The sequence below is a fragment of the Glycine max genome, chromosome 19, assembly GCF_000004515.6.
Source record: "Glycine max cultivar Williams 82 chromosome 19, Glycine_max_v4.0, whole genome shotgun sequence".
NCBI lineage: Eukaryota > Viridiplantae > Streptophyta > Magnoliopsida > Fabales > Fabaceae > Glycine > Glycine max.
This window is the reverse complement of record NC_038255.2, coordinates 50,157,590-50,170,934: the sequence shown is the minus strand read 5'-3', so window position 1 is coordinate 50,170,934 and position 13,345 is coordinate 50,157,590. Positions and strand designations below refer to the sequence as shown.

Genomic DNA, 13,345 nt, shown 5'->3' with positions numbered 1-13,345 from the left:
ATAAAAAAATAGTAATGTTACATTGAAAAATTAAAATGATAATTATTTTAAAATGAATTTTTTGTTATACGAAAATTATAATAACACGGAAGAAAAGAAATATATATAAATAGCATATTATTAATATTTCGTTATTAGAAGTTACGCCACTTGAGAGGCTATTGCTTCTAATGCCAACACATAGAATGCAAAACATACATAATGATGCAGATAGTTTATTACAGGAAGAACGTTGGTCATATATAGCATAAGACGAGGAGCTAAACAACAGAGTCCTATATGGTCTTGTCTATAATAATCTGTATTGGTCTGTCACAGAAATCACAAAAATGAATCAAATGCTAAAATTTCCATGCTCTTGCAAGACTTTTTCAACCTTTGCTTGGTCAAGAGGCTTCTCAAAGCAATGGTTCGATCCTGAAGCTAGAAATTCCTCTTTATCTTTTCCATCAGCACGGGTAGTGATTCCCACAATGATGCTCTTCACACCCATAGCACGTAGATGTTTTGTCGCCTATCATAAGAAGTTGATCATATAATTTGTAATTAACAATATTAAATACCGTACTTGATCACTAATTAATTTACATACACTATAGAAATAATGACTTTGGCATATGTCTTTATATATTTAGTAGTACCTCGTGACCATCCATGATAGGCATTTCTTTGTCCATGAAAATTATGTCAAAATTTTCCCCAGAACGACACAAATCCACTGCTTCCTTTCCATCCCTAACCGTTTTTGCCTCTATGTTAAATAAGCGCTCGAGCATGGTCTTGTGGATTTTGCGAATGATAGCGTCATCATCCACAATCAGTGCTGAAATTTTTGTTTCTTTGTCATCAATCATATAATTAACCATTGAGATGGATGAATTGGCTCCTTCGTTCCACTGCTTCTTGGATTCCATTTGGTTCCTAGTCCAAGTTATTTAGTACAAGCTACAAAGAAATTAACTTAACTATTACTATTACTATGGTTAAAAAAATAAATGTAAAAATATAATATAGAAAAATTTAGGAAATGGCATGCATACTCATGACATACAAATCTAACTACAAAACAAATTAAACATACGTACTTATATTAATTCCCCGCACAATTATATGGGTGCACCAAGCTAGATGCATTATTGAATATAATCGCAAATCACTATGAAAATGCTTCACATTATAAAAACGATAACAAAATTGGTATACACAGAGAAGAGATATATGCTCGAACCACTCACTGCTTTAACTTTGGAACTTTTTAAGACGTTCTTCTGATTATATTTAGTGAAAGCTAGGTACATCATACGGTCGTGCCCTTGAGCTGCATAAATACTCAACATGCATCTATTTTTTTTCATCGGGGAATTAAAAATGCTAAAGTGAAAGAGAAAAGAGAGGCCGATATGGAACGAAGTTTGATATGAGTGTTTTCATTTTTCTCTTCTTTTGTAAATTTTCAGATTTCGTAAAATATTTTTTCCCGTTTGATAACAACCGCGTCATTACTTTCACCACCCAATTGGATACGCAATAATAATTGATTTTCGTATATTGAATGTGTAATAATAATTATCACCATATAAGTATATTTAATCCAAATCCAATGTATGGATATGATCGACCACTGTAAAAATCTTTATTTAAATAGTAAAAGGATGCACACGTATATAAATAGATTTGTAGTTAAAAAAATAGTTCAATAATAGAAGCTTGAGATGCACAATATCCTTTTTTTTTTAGCGGAAGATGCACAATATCCTTCTTTATCCATTAAAGTAGCCCCCGGCCCCCAGTCTTAATTTGTAAATAAATCGAATTAGATTTCACTTTAACTCTTTTAATTGTGTAGATTTCCCATTTACCAAATTTAGGAGAATCTATCTATACTATTAAGAAAGTAGATAATTCCACTTGGTCTCCACATTTTTTTTTCCATTTTATCCCTAATAACTTCACATTTACTCATATAATTACATTTATTATAAAAATACAACTTCTCAATTATGACAATTATTTGCATTTTTTAATATTTTTAAATTAGAAATGCAACTATATATAATTCAAAATCTAATTCTAAGAAATAATAATAAAAAAAACTATACAGATCGAGAAACTTATTAATTATATTTAAAAGGAATTGTTTTGTTGGGAATACTATAATGTTTTGTCATGTAACATTTTGACTTTATTATTTGGTAATAGTTGACATACATTTGAACTTTATCATTGTTAATTTTTTATTGTTGTATTGTATTTTTGATATATTAAATTATTATTTTTTAAATTTTTGTCATCATTTAAGTGATGACATGACTAATTAATAACACATTAGATTGCAAAATAAATAAATTTTTTTATTTTATTTATTAAATATACAAATCAGAAATATTAGAGCTTTTTCAATCATTTCATCAATATTTTTTATTCTTAGGGTCATCACAGTCTTTTTTTCTCAACGCGAATTTTCTATAGTTGATTTTCTTGTTAATTATTAATTATTTTATATAAAGAGGAAGGCCTGGGCCCAAGAAAAAGAGTCTATACAGCGATTGTCCTAGGCTCAAACAGCCCTTAGACATCTCTCGAGCAAAAGAGAAGATTTTCTTGTTAATTAATGCCCTCAAGTTTATTTGCAAGATGCAAAGTGACGTTTAATTTAATAAAAAGAATGGGGAAAGAAAACAAAAGATGAGCCAATTATTTAATTGATCAATAATTTGTTGGAGAAATCACAACTCTAAAGACTATGAGAGTCACACACACGCACGCACTTGATAATTGATACGAGTTTACAACAATCACAAAGAAGACATAAGAAGTGTTGTCATTTCCTAGCATCCAATGCTAGGACGGTGCTGAGGTTCATTGGTTTCATGTATCGTTTAGAACCCGACATAATCTGCTCCACAATGAGTCTGTTTGCCTTTTCGGATGGATGGAATGGATCCCAAAAAGCATGCGAGTTTCTGTTTGGGCACAAGTTAGACAGTGGTGTGCATAACCCTATCCCATTGTAGGGCCCTTGCCCACAACAAGCAATTTGAGATGTAGTAAATCCTGCCCAACAACAACATAATTTTTAGAAACAACAAATTGACATGTATAAAATAAAAGTTGTTATAGGTACGTAGCAATTAATTAAGTACCATATGCTGCTGGGTTACTAACGAAATCATTGTGCATCAGTGCTGTATTTGCAGCAATAAAAACCTCTTTGCCAATTTTCTTGTTGAGTCCTTGTATCATGTGTGTTAGTTGAGGGTTGTAGAGTGACGCAGCTCGTTGAAGTTCAGCAGAACATCCCCCATTTGTTCCACGCATGGCCAATTCTGCTGGAACACAACCCATTGGTCCAGTGCCTGTCACAATTACTCTTCGAGCTCCCAAATCATATAGTCTCTGCAATAATTTGTTACACAGAAGATTAATTATTAAGTTCTTATAATTATTATTTGGCTACAAATAATTAATTAATTATTGATGAGAATGATTTGATTATTACCATCAAGAGTTTACGGTACTCGACAATGAGAAATTTGACATAATCCTGTAGCGAATACTGGCGAGACCTTGCAGAATAAGGCACTAAGTAGTAATTGTTAACGAAATCGTTGCCACCAACAGTGATGAGGACCAATGCTTGATTCACAAGTTTCTTAGCCCGCGCTACTCCAATTAGAATGGACACTCGTTGCTGGTACTCTTCAAAGTAGTCCAATTGTCTATACATTCTGATTATATTTAGCTGCATAATTAATTAATGAAGTCATTGCCCTGCATTTTAATTTAATTTGGAAGATATTATTTGTGTACAATAAGTTTATGCAAAAAAATTTGATTGCACCCATGTTTTGTAAGAAAATATTGTATAAATAAGGAGTATAACTCTTTAATTTTCGTTAAAGGCGCTTAATTTTTTTTATTGCTCTCACTCAGTGCATGAAAAATGAATCCCAAAAGTGAGTGTTGATACATGTAATATAATAGCATCATCTAGTGTTTAATGTTGCTTCTATCAGAATTACTTCCCAAAGAAGATACTTAAGAGGAATAAATAAATAATAGCAACAGACTTACAAACTGAGAACCAGTGTCGTTAAGAATGCCAATTCCAGCGGAAGCAAAATTGGCTCCATTCAGAAGATTTTCACTTTTTAGTTGTGGACTCAAATAAGGCAACACGGACTCACCACCCATTCGTTCACCTGATAATCAATAAAAACAGGTTAATTAACTAATTAGATATACACATTTACAGCTATCTACGTACGCTCTAGCTACTTACGTTAAAAAAATTACCACGTAAGTGCATGTGCATGTTTAGTAACACTTACTTTTAGGGAAACAGACTATTCTCTTCAAAAGCTTTAGTACGATTCTTTTTTTCAAAAAAGCTTCAGTAAGATCGAAAAACTACGTACGATTTTATTTCTCTAAACCAAACTAAACTAAACACACCAGCTAATTGTTAGCACAGGACATGAAAACGCGAAAATGCAGGCCAGCCCAAACATAAGTTAGGTCGTGATAAAAATAGAACCTTAAAATTATTAATTATTCCTTAAAATTAAAAAATAGCATATAAATAATGTTACTATGAGACATTTTTGTCTTAGGTAGTGATTATTCTATTTTAAAATACACATATTCTATTATTTAATACTGCAAAGTTTGACATAAACTAAAGCAAAGTTAACATAATGAAGTAATGATTAATGTGAAGCAACGAATGCGAGAAAAGAAAAGAAAATGATGATACTTAACTGATAAGATCGGGAATGTTGAGACCGTTGGAGAAACGACCGGTTGGTCTACGAGTTGGATAGTCAATGCCATAAGGAGGGGAATCAGCCCGTGCAGTGGTCGCTAAGTAATTGTTGTTACCACTGTCAACCAGTGAGTCTCCAAATACAAAGAAAGCCCTTGCCTTTGCCTCAACCCCTGGGACAATATTCACCCCAACTACCAAAACCATGCCAAAAAGTATCAACATGGAAACAAAACCTGAGGGAAGAACCATTGAGTTGAAAATTAACAACCTTTCGATGTTGATGTTTATGTGGATGAAGAAGTATGAGTTGATCAAGGCTTTTTATAGCCAGTTGATTATTTATTTTTTTCAAACTTGAAAGTAAGTAAATAAAAATAAAAAGAACGAATTTAGGTAGACTCCACTAGCCAATTAGGTTTTGGGTTTTGCACGTCAACTTTTAGGTGGTCTTAAATTGAAATTGAATAATTGAATGATTCTGGTTCTAAAGTTTGCATGAGGCATGTGACAAGAAATGTGAAAGTTAAATGAATGAGATGCAATTAGAAATTATTTCCGCCGCCCAAGCCACTCTGTAGAATTACAAAGAGACGAAAAAGGCAAAAAGTGAAAACGGGTATGTTTCCTGTTGTTGATGCATGCTTTTAATACAACCAATATAATTGTCATATAGATATAGCTCATGAACTATTCGGGCTAGCTAGTCACGAGTTCAAGACTCTGTTCAAAACGCCTTGGACTTTTTTTACCAGCTTGGCAGTTGCCATGGTCTAATACTCGTCTGTCTATAATTATTTCTGATCACTACAAAAGCAAACTTTCACTAACATGTGAATTTCTTTGTAACGAGACTTGTACAGTACATGGAAATACAATGTAATCACTATTTATTTGTTTATGCAATGTTGTGAAATGTGATCAAGATAAGATGTTGATATATAGACGGTAAGAGTTTAATTTTGATATATTATCGTCTGATGAAGTGGTTGCCACAATTACACTATCCTAAACAGCTAGCTAGCTAGCCCATAATCACCTACCAGCAACATGCCTAGATTTAAATGCTCGCTACTAACAACAAGCTAAGGAGAATTACTTCCTGGATTTCCTTTTTTCTTCATGCACCTTATTACATAATGATTATTTCGATTCAGAAGTATATCTTGGTGGATTTTTTGGGCTCCCTTCCTATCTCGAATAAAGGCCTAAATGAGAAGGCCGTGTATGTCTCACTTATTTAAGTGGAGAAGGGTGAGATTAGAGAGTGAGATATAGTGAAAGAGACTCATTTGAGAGAAAAAAAACAATTACAAATCATTGAGAGAGAAAAAAAGGAGAGGAAAAATCCTGGAGAGCATTTTTCAGATTGAAACTGTGAATTCGTTCACCATTGGATCAGACTGATTTTTGGATAGCAGGTTTTATGCGGATGATATTTCAAATTGTTTGGTTGAATCAGGAAAAAGATATATGTAGAGAGAGATAATTGTTTCGCATTATCTGCTCTATATTTTGAGATTTTATCTTGTCTCTATTGTATCAATTATGGTTTTGTTTTGATTTCATTATTTGTAGCACATTTTTGTGTATTTGTTGGAGGTTGTCAAGTATCTTCATTGATCATAGTGAAATTATTTCTTTGGTCTGTACCACTCGTGATTTTTATCTTTGCATTGAGGGGTTTTTAACGTTAATGTATGATATCTCTGTTTTCATCTATTTTGTGCTCCTCACAGATTCTTGCAAGTTAAGATTAATTTATTTCAACTGCTTATTACTTTTTGATAGAGTTTGTTATTATGTTAGCCTATTTTTCTATCATATCTTTATTTCAGAATAATTATTTTAGAATATGAATTCATAATTCTAAGTAAGTAATAGGAAAAACATATATTTCATATTACTTATTTTAGAATCATGAATTCATAATTACAGAATGACAAATCTGTAAAGGAAAAACTAATTTCTGGCTCACCTCGACTGGCATATGGACATGAATAAGTTATATGATCAAGAATTGCTATTTTGTATCTGATTTTTTAAGTCTTGGCCTCTTTTTTAATATGTCCATGTTTTGAGTCTCGGACCTAACTCGCATCACAACCACAAGACTACAAAGAAGTTGTGTTGCTGCAAACAAAAAGAGAAAACCTCTTCAGCGTACACATCCCTTTATGTGTGTACGTCGGCCAAAAGAAGTGTTATTCCCATTAATTGTTCTTGTTTCCTCCCTTCAATTCATTTCCACTGATGAAGGTCTTGGCATGTGTCATGCAAATAGCACACTAGACGTGTTGATTTGCTAAATCTCCATTTTCATGACTCAACGCAAAATAATACTACAAGAAAAAAGGATGTAACGGGAGTTAATTTTGATCTTACCCGTGGTTTTAACCCTAGTTAAGTGTATTTCCAGCGGTTCACGAATTCGTTGGTAAAGTGTCTGTGGCTAATGTGTTACCTGCGGTTTTCAGTAACCCTCGAAAACGCACAACTTACCCGTGGTTTTAAACCTCCCGTAAAGGTCATGATAACTACGTACGTAGCCAGAGTTAAGACCCTGTTACTTACCTGGGGTTTCTTAAACCCCCGTAACATACAGATTTTTAAAAACCCGTACAACTTACCACAGCTTTACTAACCCCTTAATATATTACCTTTTTAATAAAACGTGTATATAATAAAACTTTAATTAACTATTACATTTATATTTGAAAAAATCCTTTTTGTATTAATCAATTAAAATATTATATTTGCATCCAAAAATTCTAAATTTACATAAATATATTCCAAAAATATATAGAATAAGCAACTAAGAATTGAATAATTTGAATTACAAAATCCTTGAGACATACAACTTTTACTCAAATTGCCTATCCTAACCGCATAAAATCCAATATTTACATCAAAAGGAGTCCAACACCTGCACATATTAAAAGAGTTGCTCATAAATACATGAATTTTGTGCATTAACATTATTAATCCCAATCGTCATTGACAAAGTTGCAGAACATTCTCAAAACTTGGCTTCCAAAACTTCTGTTCCTCCATCTTGTGTCCTTTTTGTAAAAACCTTAATGTCACCATATATATGTATTGCTTTTGGTGTCCTTATAAGTGAAAAACAATTAAAAAAATTAGTATATACATATTAAGCTAAAGGCAGTCATACTAAATGTTAGGGAGGAAAACATTGAGTTACAGATATATATTATGATTGGACTTTTTCCATTTTTAAAATAATTCAATCTGAATACACTTTTTAAATACAAGAGGTCAAAATTAACAAGCGGTTTCCTTCGAGAAATCCAAAGCAATTTACATATATAATAATAAAGGTCAAAATGATACGTAACATATAAGCTTGTTCTTTAAAAATAAGTTCATTTTTACCTTATTGTTATCCATAAAAGGTTTCCTCCAAATAGATATAAAATTGATTTATCTTATGATATATCATTGCACTATAAAATTGGTTTCTCTTTTCCATAAAATTTACTTTTATGAGATAATAAAATATTGATAAAAAAAAGAGGAGGTTATTTTTTTCAAAGCAAAAGGAAATATTATTAATGAAAGTCGCAGATTTGTTACACAAGGTGTGCTAGCAAATTAAAACTAAAGTAACAGTATCCTTACAAGACATATCCACACACAGTTATAAAATAATACAGTATTTTTCCAACAGAAAGGAAAAATACAATTGCATTAGAGCCATATCCCTATATACCCACGCAGCCCCCCTTCATCCCTCTACGATCAATTTCCTGAGGGTCCCCTTCCCTATGGCATCACATGATATAAGATAAGAAAAGGAAAGGGTCCATTGTCCAATCAAACAACGAGACCTCAAAGCCTTTTATTTTTTCCCGCAACCAGCTCCATGATTTGTATTTTATCAGTTCAAGAACCTCCTCTACATTGCATGTACCTTGATTGAAAAAAGAGGAGGTTTGAATATAAGTGTTTGTTTTTGTAGTTAAATAAAAAAAGTTGTTGAAACAAAAAGGAAAAAGAAGTAAATGGCGGTAGTGCAAAAGCAAAGCAATCATGAATATTATTGAAATAGGAGAGGGGAAGAATGATTAAGAATTAGAAGTATGGAGAAGGGAAAGGACTGATGAGTGGGAGGATAAGTTGGGAAAATGATTAAGACTCATCGTGATGAGACAGTTGAGTGGTTTCTGTCATCTGCAATTGGATAAAATCGAGGGCTTTATCAAAACCCTAATACACAATCTCGCTGCAAATTAGAAAAATAAACAGTTACTTTGCAATCAATAAGAAAAAGGAGAGCACACAATTGATTTCTCTACTGAATGCATGTAATGAACTCACCTGCAACCATGCCGCCGAGGTTGTAGCCCTTGTGAGTTTCACAATCATGACGAAGAGAGGGTGGGTAGGGTTGAACAAGATGCAAAGACACAACCAGAAAGTCAACACTCATTTTTGTAAACAGAGCATCCACCTCTAAAACTGAATTGAATTGACTCTTCCTCAAAGCCCTCGCTCTCCTCTGTCATCTTTGAGAACGACTCCAACAGATTTTGCGCACGATGTCCACCAAGGTAAACTGCCGGAGATCCAACAAAAAAATAAATAAAAAATGAGTGCACAGTTATGGAGATACACTTCAGGAATGATATGCACTATCTTGGAAAGACATTTCCGCTAATAACACATAAAGAAAACAAATCATCTTAAAAGCTTTACTTTCTAACTAAGATGTATAACATATATAGCTAAAGATGAACATACCTTGAAGCAATCTCACATAAAATAAAATGTAAATATTGTATAATAATAATAATAATGAAAACACACTATTATATAATAAATATATGATAATGATAGTTTAAAATTAGAGTTTAAAGAACAATAAAAGATTTTAGATAAAATTTAAAAAACGCCAATTATAAGATGAAAATAAAATTCAGAAACATGGATATAAAATCAACTTTATTATTATTTTTCTTTATTTCTTGTTAATCATTTTAATCCTTAAATGATATTTTATTAATATACATATATATTTAGAAGTGTTTATGTGAAACTATGAATTACAATTCTGTAGATACATGTTTAGGATAGGTATATATAATTTCGGAGAGATATTTCTAGAATGCAAAAAAGATGTACTTCTTTAGGAAAAAAATGAGATAATGGGTAAGGAGTACAAGGGTATACTTAGAAAAATGGGGTGTAAATAAAAAGAGTCTAATGACTTATACTCCTAACAAATCCAATATACAAAATAGGCTCAAATTCAAAACAAACTGTTACATTAGACATAACACCAAGAAAGGTTAGGATCGGGTTTTATTTACCCCATCATCGCTCCCAACTCTCCATTTCCCTCTTCGCTCTCAAACCCAACGGGTCATTCTCGTCCCTGACAGGGTCGGGTTATTCCCGCCTCTGAGATACTTATAAAATTTTATAAAAAAATATAATTTTAAATAACAATTATAACATATTTTTATATTATACATGATAACATAAAATTCAATATAATAGTTTTATGTTTTAATGTATTATATATATATATATATATATATATATATATATATATATATATATATATAATATGATATTTTTGTAAATCAATTATTAACGAGGCGGGTTCAAGACGGGTATTAATATTCTCATCCCCGACTTTGAACCCGACCTTGGCTATCAAGAAAAATCTGATCGCGATCCCGACCATGATCAACTCGAGTTTTTTCCATCAAAATCGGGACGAATTCCACGGATTCGGGCCTCATTGTCATGCCTAAGTCACATTAATCATGTAGTCCAAGTACACATAATTTAACACCAAAGTATTAGAATATTTTAAATAAATTCTTAAACAAAATAATTTTAAAATCATATATTCTTAGTTTATAAATTTTCTTTTACTATTTTTTATTTATCACTTGTAAATAATATTTCATTTCTATTTGTCTATTATTTTAAAAGTTTAAGATAACATTAATTATTATTTTTTGAATTGCACTAAAAAAGAGAGGAAGAAATATTAGTTTGCCAATAGTAAATAATAAATAATAAAAATGTAAAGAACATACCATAAAAATCTAAAAATGTTTACATTCTTATTAATTTCATGCCAGAGCATAGAATGAAAATTAAAGAAAGAAAAGTCAGAAAGAAAGTCAAGAAACAGATAGCCCAAAAAGTAAAACGAAAGTAAACATCTACCGTACCTTTTCTTTCATTGATATGATTATAAATGTAAACGAACTTGTGGAAAAAAGGTCGCAAAGTTATACTTTTTCATCACGTTACCAGGATATCTCAATTATATTAATTATCATATAGAAGATAAATTATTCCAGACAAAGTCACACTGTCATTCAAAGGTTCAAACATTCTCAACATGTATATATATGAAAAATTGAAAACATACCGAAGCGAAGAACAGCGCAGAGGCTAGAGAAAATTTATAAAGGAATCAGATACGCAGAGTATGGTCAATTTTTTTCTTTAAGAAAAAAAATACACACATATATATAGGCTACATATGTTTAACAAAAATGGTTGATGAGTAGTCAAAAGTAAAAAAAAAAAATGTTAGAAATTGTTAAGCATACTTATTAAATTAAAATATTTAGTAATACTAATTGACAAATATAAAAAAGACACGTACGTGTATATAATTTTTATCATGCAGACGCAAATATTTTTTTCATTTAATAATAAATTATTGTCTTGTGTTTTGTTTAAAAATCAAAATATTTCATTAAAGTTATAGTAAGTAGTTGTATAATTATAATAAATAGTATAGTATTGAAGGAGATAGTAAATGAGAAATTTTATTTATATGAGGTAAAAAGAAAATAAATAATAATAGGTTTTAGAATGCACTGTACTAATATTTCCAAGAAATCTAGAATCCTGGATAGTCGGCTACTGCTGCATTTTTTTTTCTGTCCTCTGGCATTGTTATTGTTGTGTTGTGTTGCTGTTTTTATCACACTGTCTCTTTTGGTGCCATCTAGATTCTAGCTCTATTATAACTTTTGATCTTGATCTGTGCTGGATCCTCATCGTGCTTAAGTCTTAATTAGCATGCCCTTTATTATGGTTTTTCTTTTGGTGTGATGGTTCATGATGTTATATATCTTGATGGATCTTGGCTTTGTGTTTGGTGCTGCTGGTGTATATACCTAGGTATGTTGCTTTACTGCAGCGTGTTCTTTGGAGCTTATGCTAGAAGAAGATTGTCATTAATTGGGGTTGAGTTTAAGAACAAAGTCCCCCTTTTTAATGGAGATGATATCCTTTTTATCCAGCTTTAGTTGGCTTAATTCTGTTAGTCTATGCCACTTGACTTGGATAGGAGAGGTTTTATATATCTTACGTTATGATGGAGAATCTGTATATATGAAACATTAACTCTTTCCTGTTGTTAGTATTCCTCATAACTTAATTGGAGATATTACTATATACGACTTTGCTGTTTCTTGCTGTTCTTTAAGAGAGTTATTTACGAGGAATGCTGTAGGCTTTTAAGTTTTAACGCTGAATCAAACAGATGGAATAAATTTATCATCAAAGATGTTATGTTAAGATGATCGCGTGAAAATATTTAAATAAAAGAGAAAGAAAAAAGAGAAAATAGTAATGAAGATAAAAATTCACTCAATTATTATACATGCAGTCTTTCTTCTGTACTGCCCAAGAGAAGGAGAAGGAGGACGGTACTTACCATCATCCATCCACTCCAACATTATAATATATATACTATTCACTGACACATTGGAGATAATTACTATATATTATATGAAACCAAATTTGAACACACACATATATATATATATAAATATATGACAAATTAACAGGTAGACTATATATAATTGTGAGACACAAAAGAGGTGCGGTAATAAAATGATGGACAGAGACCCTTGATTGATTGATCTAGTTCTTGGAATCCAAAGCCATAATGGTGCTAAGATTCATTGGATACATATACTCTGAGGTGCCTGACAAAATCTGTTGAACGATTAACCTATTAGCCCTTTCTGATGGATGAAAAGGATCCCAAAAGGCATAAATATCACGGTTAGGGCACAAGTTGGATGCCGGAGTGCACAGTCCAAGACCATTGTAGGGTCCTTGACCGCAACATGCTACTTTTGATGTAACAAATCCTGCATGTTCAACCACGAGCTTTACTATATACATATACTCCATATCATAACTCGTTAATGCCACATGTATGTAGACGCATTGCATTCCGCTTTTAATTAATGAATTTGTATCTACCTATATCTATCTATATATATGTGGACAGCGATGCAGTTCAATATGAACCATGCAAATCTAAGATGATAATTTTTTTACTCTGTTCAATATAGAACCAAATAATTATAAGCGTTGTATATATGTTAGTGGCAAAAAGAAGCACCCTCCTTTCCAACAAGAAAAAATCTGGACACCAGAGACACTATTTATTGTACATTATTGGTAGCCTATACAAAGAAAGAAAGAAAGGAAAATTAAAGGATATATCTTCTATCTCCCTCCCCCCATATGATGATTGATGCATGGGCCATGCCATATTCGCTAAAA

The 13,345-nt window shown here is 31.7% G+C and overlaps 3 protein-coding genes across 3 annotated transcripts in view; all 3 read right to left on the bottom strand.

Moving 5' to 3' along the window:
* Nucleotides 1–334: 334 nt before the first annotated feature.
* Nucleotides 335–914, bottom strand: LOC102665311 (two-component response regulator 24). The gene is made up of 2 exons (XM_014771733.3): nt 642–914; nt 335–514 (listed from the first exon to the last, which is right to left on the bottom strand). Exons 1-2 carry the CDS (start codon nt 912–914, stop codon nt 335–337), a joined length of 453 nt encoding a protein of 150 aa, XP_014627219.1.
* A 1,772-nt stretch (nt 915–2,686) lies between these two features.
* Nucleotides 2,687–5,077, bottom strand: LOC100820358 (GDSL esterase/lipase At5g33370). Its single transcript, XM_003554685.4, has 5 exons — nt 4,762–5,077; nt 4,075–4,202; nt 3,500–3,742; nt 3,144–3,396; nt 2,687–3,054 (listed from the first exon to the last, which is right to left on the bottom strand). The coding sequence occupies exons 1-5, from the start codon at nt 5,015–5,017 to the stop codon at nt 2,822–2,824; spliced, it is 1,113 nt and encodes a 370-aa protein (XP_003554733.1). The 5' UTR covers nt 5,018–5,077; the 3' UTR covers nt 2,687–2,821.
* A 7,321-nt stretch (nt 5,078–12,398) lies between these two features.
* Nucleotides 12,399–13,345, bottom strand: part of LOC100775450 (GDSL esterase/lipase At5g33370) — a gene marked incomplete in the record, with an annotated part of 2,396 nt that continues 1,449 nt past the window's right edge. The window contains 1 exon segment of the mRNA XM_014772026.3: nt 12,399–12,924. Coding sequence (XP_014627512.1) covers nt 12,692–12,924 — 233 coding nt within the window.

What these genes read in the sequence shown, in the direction of transcription:
- LOC102665311 (XM_014771733.3), bottom strand. Translation starts at nt 914, where the DNA reads ATGGAATCCAAGAAGCAGTGGAACGAAGGAGCCAATTCATCCATCTCA. An exon ending in CTATCATGGATGGTCACGAG is followed by an intron (nt 515 to 641) that starts GTACTACTAAAT and finishes TTCTTATGATAG; the next exon opens with GCGACAAAACATCTACGTGC.
- LOC100820358 (XM_003554685.4), bottom strand. Translation starts at nt 5,017, where the DNA reads ATGGTTCTTCCCTCAGGTTTTGTTTCCATGTTGATACTTTTTGGCATG. An exon ending in ACGACACTGGTTCTCAGTTT is followed by an intron (nt 3,743 to 4,074) that starts GTAAGTCTGTTG and finishes TTAATTATGCAG; the next exon opens with CTAAATATAATCAGAATGTA. An exon ending in TAGTAACCCAGCAGCATATG is followed by an intron (nt 3,055 to 3,143) that starts GTACTTAATTAA and finishes GTTGTTGGGCAG; the next exon opens with GATTTACTACATCTCAAATT.